This window comes from Procambarus clarkii, unplaced genomic scaffold, assembly GCF_040958095.1.
Source record: "Procambarus clarkii isolate CNS0578487 unplaced genomic scaffold, FALCON_Pclarkii_2.0 HiC_scaffold_596, whole genome shotgun sequence".
Taxonomy (NCBI): domain Eukaryota; kingdom Metazoa; phylum Arthropoda; class Malacostraca; order Decapoda; family Cambaridae; genus Procambarus; species Procambarus clarkii.
In genome coordinates this window covers 116,196-125,000 of record NW_027189629.1, presented here as the reverse complement: position 1 = coordinate 125,000, position 8,805 = coordinate 116,196, and the positions used below count along the sequence as shown (strand labels likewise).

Genomic DNA, 8,805 nt, shown 5'->3' with positions numbered 1-8,805 from the left:
AGATGGCCAGGACGCCAACAAGATGGCCAGGATGCCAACAAGATGGCCAGGACGCCAACAAGATGGCCAGGACGCCAACAAGATGGCCAGGACGCCAACAAGATGGCCAGGATGCCAACAAGATTGCCAGGACGCCAACAAGATGGCCAGGACGCCAACAACATGGACAGGACGCCAACAAGATGGCCAGGACGCCAACAAGATGGCCCAAGACTCCACCAAGATGGTCTGGACGCCAACAAGATGGCCAGGACGCCAACAAGATGGCCAGGACGCCAACAAGATGGCCAGGATGCCAACAAGATGGCCAGGACGCCAACAAGATGGTCAGGACGCCAACAAGATGGCCAGGACGCCAACAAGATGGCCAGGACGCCAACAAGATGGCCCAAGACTCCACCAAGATGGTCTGGACGCCAACAAGATGGCCAGGACGCCAACAAGATGGCCAGGACGCCAACAAGATGGCCAGGACGCCAACAAGATGGCCAAGACGCCAACAAGATCTTCATATGATGGGTTGTAACTCATCAAAGGATGTTACTACGGTCGTCCACATAGAGCGTGCAGTATGTAGCTTGATGGTGTGTTGTCTACATGTGGGGGACGTTGATAGCTGTGAACCCCAAACACAGCGTCTCCTCCTCCTCCGAGGAGCTTAACTTGACATGTGACGTAAGGGCCTAAATCTTAAGCTCCTCCCCCCCCCCTGCGCCCCCCCCCCCCACCCCCTGTAGTGGTAATGGACCTAAACAAACTAACAATCGTTCACATACGGGGTTTTCCTCCCTTTCCGTGTTATATGATTCTCATTTGTTTTGGTCTGTTTCTACATACATTTGTGTCTCATTACACCACCTGTCGAACCCTGGGTTGATGTGCCTCCCGCCTAGCCATTAAGACTACCTGTGGAGGGTCGGGATAGGGTTATGGGGACGGGACGGGAGGAAAGGAATGGTGCCTAACCACTTGTGGATGGTCGGGGATTGAACGCCGACCTGCATGAAGCGAGCCCGTCGCTCTACCGCCCAGCCCATGTTGGGGAAGGGGGTGAAGGCAAGGGATTATCATGATGGCGTCCTGGACCATCATGATGGCGTCCAGGACCATCATGATGGTGTCCTGGACCCTCATGATGGCGTCCTGGACCATCATGATGGCGTCCTGGACCATCATGATGGCGTCCTGGACCATCATGATGGCGTCCTGGACCATCATGATGGCGTCCTGGACCATCATGATGCCGTCCTGGACCATCATGATGGCGTCCTGGACCATCATGATGGCGTCCTGGACCATCATGATGGCGTCCTGGACCATCATGATGGCGTCCTGGACCATCATGATGGCGTCCTGGACCATCATGATGGCGTCCTGGACCATCATGATGGTGTCCTGGACCATCATGATGGCGTCCTGGACCATCATGATGGCGTCCTGGACCATCATGATGGCGTCCTGGACCATCATGATGGCGTCCTGGACCATCATGATGGCGTCCTGGACCATCATGATGGCGTCCTGGACCATCATGATGGCGTCCTGGACCATCAGATAATTTACCTCGCCAGCACCACCATGGCAGAGCGACGGTCTCGCTTCATGCAGGTCGGCGTTCAATCCCCGACCGTCCAAGGGGTTGGGCACCATTCCTTCCCCCACCGTCCCATCCCAAATCCTTACCCAGATCCCTTCCCAGTGCCACAGTGTCGTAAGGGCTTGCGCGCACACATCAACTCGGGAGAGGTGCGTAATAACACACTTGTAACAAGCCCGAGAATAATGTAGAAACACAACCAACATGAGAATCACACATTAAGAAAAAGGGGAATAAAAATAAAAATAAAATAAAATCTTCAACCCCCCCCCCCCCCCCCCTCTCTCCTCCTTTCCGTGTGGTCGTGTGGGAAAGCGTCAATGGTAGTTCAGTGGCCTATCAAAATTTTAATTTTTTCCACGGCCGTATTAATGTTTTGTTGGGGACCTTCTATGGTGATCTCGTTTTTAAGATCGCCCTTATCAGGCACGTGGAGTTTTACCTTACACTACCTTTCAATAAGTTTTAAAAACCGTTATTTGCGACCAATTAGTTTTGTCCGGTCTTCAACGGGGAAATATATGGACTGGATAACGTTGTCCAGTCCGGATTCATCGCCGAGGGGAGTGTCAAAGGTTCCAGACTCTGGGTTTTCTTCGGAGGCATAGTTGGTTAGCAACTTTATCCTTTCCAAAGTTTTTTCTACGTTGGGAAGTGAGCCCTCTACGGTGACGTCTCCGTCTAGTTACTCCTTGGGTGGGACCATAATCACAACGTTGAATTCCATCTATAATTTTCGATGAATTCCCCCTTTCTTCCCCACTACTTACGACCGTTTAGAGGCGGGGACGGGAATACACCTTACTACATTGCTGTGGTCTGTGTCCTCGATGACGGGGTCGCCGCCCTGGGTGTCCTCAGACATCAGGTCGCCGCCCTGGGTGTCCTCAGACATCAGGTCGCCACCCTGGGTGTCCTCAGACATCAGGTCGCCGCCCTGGGTGTCCTCAGACATCAGGTCGCCGCCCTGGGTGTCCTCAGACATCAGGTCGCCGCTCTGGGTGTCCTCAGACATCAGGTCGCCACCCTGGGTGTCCTCAGACATCAGGTCGCCACCCTGGGTGTCCTCAGACATCAGGTCGCCACCCTGGGTGTCCTCAGACATCAGGTCGCCGCCCAGGGTGTCCTCAGACATCAGGTCGCCACCCTGGGTGTCCTCAGACATCAGGTCGTCGCCCTGGGTGTCCTCAGACATCAGGTCGCCACCCTGGGTGTCCTCAGACATCAGGTCGTCGCCCTGGGTGTCCTCAGACATCAGGTCGCCACCCTGGGTGTCCTCAGACATCAGGTCGTCGCCCTGGGTGTCCTCAGACATCAGGTCGCCGCCCTGGGTGTCCTCAGACATCAGGTCGCCACCCTGGGTGTCCTCAGACATCAGGTCGCCACCCTGGGTGTCCTCAGACATCAGGTCGCCGCCCAGGGTGTCCTCAGACATCAGGTCGCCACCCTGGGTGTCCTCAGACATCAGGTCGTCGCCCTGGGTGTCCTCAGACATCAGGTCGCCGCCCTGGGTGTCCTCAGACATCAGGTCGCCACCCTGGGTGTCCTCAGACATCAGGTCGCCACCCTGGGTGTCCTCAGACATCAGGTCGCCGCCCAGGGTGTCCTCAGACATCATGTCGCCACCCTGGGTGTCCTCAGACATCAGGTCGTCGCCCTGGGTGTCCTCAGACATCAGGTCGCCACCCTGGGTGTCCTCAGACATCAGGTCGCCACCCTGGGTGTCCTCAGACATCAGGTCGTCGCCCTGGGTGTCCTCAGACATCAGGTCGCCACCCTGGGTGTCCTCAGACATCAGGTCGCCGCCCTGGGTGTCCTCAGACATCAGGTCGCCACCCTGGGTGTCCTCAGACATCAGGTCGCCACCCTGGGTGTCCTCAGACATCAGGTCGCCACCCTGGGTGTCCTCAGACATCAGGTCGTCGCCCTGGGTGTCCTCAGACATCAGGTCGCCACCCTGGGTGTCCTCAGACATCAGGTCGCCGCCCTGGGTGTCCTCAGACATCAGGTCGCCACCCTGGGTGTCCTCAGACATCAGGTCGCCGCCCTGGGTGTCCTCAGACATCAGGTCGTCGCCCTGGATGTCCTCCTCAGACATCAGGTCGCCGCCCTGGTTGTCCTCCTCAGACATCAGGTCGCCGCCCTGGTTGTCCTCCTCAGACATCAGGTCGCCGCCCTGGATGTCCTCCTCAGACATCAGGTCGCCGCCCTGGGTCTCGCCCTCGATCAGGGTAAGCATCTAGACTTGGTCATGGCTCTAGCGCACGTTTCTGAACTTAGTGAATTTCAATAAGCTCCAGAAACACAAGCCAATGAGAGCCAAACTGACCCCAACACCACAGAGCAGCCAAGGAGAAGTTTCTCCTATTAACTCCCACAACAACACAAGGTAATCCCTTATCGAAATCATTTTTCTCCAAGCCAAGTTAGATTTTATCGTCAATGAATTCAGTAAAATAAGTAACTTAATTAAGAAAATATTTTATTTACAATATATAGCAACGTTGGAATCATTCGTTAAAAAAAGTGGAGGTTTTGTGTCTCACTGCAGTAATCAGGGATTACTAATTACTTAACCTTATCTAGTAGGACGATGTTTGGCCCGAGGAAGACTGTACGTCAAAATACGACCTGCTATTAAGAAGTCGGGTTATTGGACTTGTAACCCGTGGTTACAGTGTGGTTAATATACAATTTCAAAACCACATACTCTATAAGAGGGGTCACTATAGGAGCCGAATCGCCTTAAAGAGGTGCAATGGGGCTGACCCCCAGTCCATCTACGTGAATATTCCCCTCCACCTCCACCCACCCTATGTAACAGTGCAAGTATTTTGCACTCTTTCATGTATAATTGTGAGTTGTAATTGTGTGTGTGTGTGTGTGTGTGTGTGTGTGCGTGCGTGTGGGTGTGTGTTGGTGAGGAGGCTGCGGTAGTGGAGGAGTGGACCGGCCTGGCTAGTCCTATTGAACAAAGAAGCCCTGTTCTGGCTTGCGAGAGTACCCACCCTGGCTCGGCCAGAGAGATGGGTGGTAGTTTTCAGTTAGCGACCGCCTTACAGAGAGAGAAGGTGACCAGCCAGTCTTCCTCACCCTGACAGGTGACACTCCAGGCACCCTCAGGGTGTATCCGTCTGAGTTGTGAGGTAAGAGTGTCAGTAATGCGTTGTCTTGATTGGGTGTCTTAGTGGTGACGAGCTGAACCATTTAGCCATGTATGGTGTGGGCGTGTATGGAGTGGGTGATCCCCCCCCCTTTTTTAATTTGGTCAATATTGTGTTAAATAATAAAATGTCAGTGTTAAATATCAATTGCTGGAATTTGGAACAATGAAATAATTTGGTAATAAACATCTATGTGTAGAATAACAAACTTGACTTTTGTTCAGTCCTCTTTTTGAATCAATGTCCCCACAAGTAAGAGTTAAGGCTAGAGAGATATCTTGATGAACACGTGAGAGATAACTAAAATAAGCAGTGTTCCTGTCGCATTGTTTAAGTGGAAGTGCATTTAGATTCAATGACAGGTGGTGGCAGCAAACTTCAGAACATCTTAGAGTAATAACATCATAGAGTATAGATAGAATAAAATCAGTCTACTCTCCCCTTTCTTCTTATTCCTCCTACATCACTCTACTCCTCCTCCTTCATTCTCTCCCTCCTGCCTCCCCTCCCTCCGTTCGCTCCCCGTTTTCTATTCCCGATCGCCTTCTCTCTCTACCTCAGTTTCTGCGCTCGCCCCTCCCCCATGTTCTATCTACCCATCCCCTCTTTCCTCCTCTCCTCCTTCTACCTTTACTTCACTTATACCAATTTCACGAACATCCTCCCCCCCCCGTTACAATGGTGGCAGCGGTGGGATATTAATTATCCTCGACTCACGTGTCTTGAGCTCGGACCAGCTACTAGTAGAGAAACTTAGTGACTTGAATATTGGCGATTTTCGCGATTTTAATTTGGCGAGTTTTACATTGGCGATTTTCATTTCAATTCGCGAGTTTGGCGATTTTGTTAACATCACGTGTGCCATACATTAAAATGTAGAGTAATTTTCATTGAAATTAAAGAATCATTATAAGTTTTGGTTAAACTTAGTGGTAATTTTGAGATTATCATTCTGTAAGAGGCTGCTTGTGTATGAAGCAGTCTAGTGAGGCGGTGTTGGTGACACTGGCCTTGCTGTGTATACTAGTGTATATAATTAAGTGTAGGGAATAAGCGTAGGACTAAGCGGGCTCGCGATTTCGTTGCTCGGAGCCACACGTATTTTAAGTGTTATGATTAGTGCGACATACGGGAAACTAGAGAAAGTTTGGGGTATGCGCTTCGCTCTGAAATCTATGGACAGAAATTAGTTCTCGTTTCTCTTCATAGCTTCCAGGGGTGTACAACCCAGTTATAGGTTGTACAGCAATCTGTTCGGCAGGTTGTCTGGGAAATTATCAGTGAAGGACGCTTACTGATACATTTCTGAGGTACATGGAGTTGCCTCGAGTTCTAGATCTTAACGATAAGGCCGCAGACGGTGCTTCGTCACCTAGAGTGTAGCTGAGTTATCATCATAGAGGGGGTCATGTTGGCAGCGAGACTGACCTCAAACATTCTGGTCGTGAATTGTGTCTTAGGAAGGACGGCTGCTAGTGTTGGATGTTTTTCCCCAAGGGCGGGTCAGACGTAGTTAGCAGGCGTAGCTTACCCAGGAACAATCGTAGATTTAATCACCACGAGAGTTAATCTTAAAGTGAATTAGAATAGTCCCTAGATTAAGTATCTAGCATTAGCAACCTAGAAATTAAATGTCAGGCTAAGATTTTTCATAGTGTAAGGGATTTATTGTGTATTTTGTTAAATGTGGGAGAAGTTCAGAGCTACAGGTGTAGCTTTTGTGGAGTTAATTTTCATTATGTTAGGTTTTAAAGATCAGTCAGTCCAGCGCTCGACTATACTTGGCTTAGGGAAGACTATGCTCGTGTTAGCACATTTAACTATTGACACCTGGTCCTGGACAGCATAATGTGGCTCTTACACTCTTTTCTCAGGTTGGAGTGGAGGAGTTATGTTTGAAGACTCCCAGGGGAGGACGAGAGTGTTGACTACCAACAACCTCCGCGACCACCAGGGCGGAGCAGTACTTTCTCTCAAGGTCATCCCTCATGCAGACGTCCACCGACCAGCTGTGGACCCGTGGTGGGGCACTACAGGTCCAGACGGACCCCGGGACGACCCTCGGGTCGTTCCCCACACAGAGGCTTCAAGTGTGACACCTTCAGTCACGCCTCAAGTACGATCCCAGTCTGCACTCTTGGAGGATAAGCCTCTCAGGCTGTCCTCAGTAGATATCACCGGGGTACCCAAAATTGGACCCCAGATGACGAGGTTCCACTACCATCAGGACCCCAGCGGTTCCCAGGTTGTCTTGTCGACGACCCCACTGGTTGCGGAAGAAGAACGACCCCAGTCCGGTCCATTACCATCGGTTCATCAACAACGGACCCCAGTGGACCCCAAGTTGCCTGTCATCCTCGCACGGCAACCTCCAGTGGACCCCAAGCTGACTACGGTGGACTCTGGTTGTCTGTTATTATTAAGACGACCCCGTTGGACCCCATGTTGCCGGTTACCAACTTTAGGCGACCCCGTTGGACCCCAGTGGACCCCCAGGTTGTCCTGTCGACGACCCCACTGGATGAAGGAGAAAGAAGGAAGAAGAAAGAAGAGAGAAGAGAGAAAAAAGAAGGAAGAAAGAAGACGATGCATGGGCCACCGCATACGACCAGCCTGTGACGGTTGGAGCCCGGCCCCTAGTGATGGTCATTGGTCACTAGCGGGGCCCAAGAAGATGCTCACACTCGGCACTTAGTCTGGTGCTTGGTGTTGGGAGCACTACACGCAAGGACGCTGTGTCTAGACCAGCCCGGTTGCCTTCATTGGCTGCCACTTGCCGGCAGACACATCATCTTGTGGCCGTGTGTGAGGCAGCGTGACAGTACAGACTGAAGACTCCGTCGAGGGATGTGGGCAGGAGAACGTCGCTGGAAGAGCAGCGCGGGTCTGTAGTTTGGGAGTGAAAATTGCCGCCCCAATGGTCGCGCCAGGACCCCAAAAACGCTGGCCAGTAGATGCTCGGTGTGGGCTGACCCTGACGTGACGGGGGAGTGCAGAGTAAGCGGTAGAGTGCACCTAGCAGGCTCTTGGCTCTGACCCCGGTTAACAGCGTTGTTGTGGCGCCTGAAGGAGCAGCATCCGGAAGCTGATGAAGTGGGAAGCTACCTAGTGATGTAGTTACCTAGTGATGTAGTTACCTAGTGATGTAGTTACCTAGTGATGTAGTTACCTAGTGATGTAGTTACCAAGTGATGTAGTTACCAAGTGATGTAGCTACCTAGTGATGTAGTTACCTAGTGATGTAGTTACCAAGTGATGTAGTTACCAAGTGATGTAGCTACCTAGTGATGTAGTTTCCAAGTGATGTAGTTACCTAGTGATGTAGTTACCTAGTGATGTAGTTACCTAGTGATGTAGTTACCTAGTGATGTAGTTACCAAGTGATGTAGTTACCTAGTGATGTACTTACCAAGTGATGTAGTTACCTAGTGATGTAGTTACCAAGTGATGTAGTTACCAAGTGATGTAGCTACCAAGTGATGTAGCTACCTAGTGATGTAGTTACCTAATGATGTAGTTACCGAGTGATGTAGTTACCTAGTGATGTAGTTACCTAGTGATGTAGTTACCTAGTGATGTAGTTACCTAGTGATGTAGTTACCTAGTGATGTAGTTACCAAGTGATGTAGTTACCAAGTGATGTAGCTACCTAGTGATGTAGTTTCCAAGTGATGTAGTTACCTAGTGATGTAGTTACCTAGTGATGTAGTTACCTAGTGGTGTAGTTACGTAGTGATGTAGTTACCTAATGATGTAGTTACCGAGTGATGTAGTTACCTAGTGATGTAGTTACCTAGTGATGTAGTTACCTAGTGATGTAGTTACCTAGTGATGTAGTTACCTAGTGATGTAGTTACCAAGTGATGTAGTTACCAAGTGATGTAGCTACCTAGTGATGTAGTTTCCAAGTGATGTAGTTACCTAGTGATGTAGTTACCTAGTGATGTAGTTACCTAGTGATGTAGTTACCTAGTGATGTAGTTACCAAGTGATGTAGTTACCTAGTGATGTAGTTACCAAGTGATGTAGTTACCAAGTGATGTA

The 8,805-nt window shown here is 50.6% G+C and overlaps 1 protein-coding gene across 1 annotated transcript; it reads right to left on the bottom strand.

The window, feature by feature from the left end:
* Positions 1-2,363: 2,363 nt before the first annotated feature.
* LOC123764881 (activating transcription factor 7-interacting protein 1-like) lies at positions 2,364-3,836 on the bottom strand. The gene has a single exon (XM_045753078.1). It carries the CDS (start codon positions 3,834-3,836, stop codon positions 2,364-2,366), a length of 1,473 nt encoding a protein of 490 aa, XP_045609034.1.
* Positions 3,837-8,805: the final 4,969 nt, after the last annotated feature.

What these genes read in the sequence shown, in the direction of transcription:
- LOC123764881 (XM_045753078.1), bottom strand. Translation starts at nt 3,836, where the DNA reads ATGCTTACCCTGATCGAGGGCGAGACCCAGGGCGGCGACCTGATGTCT.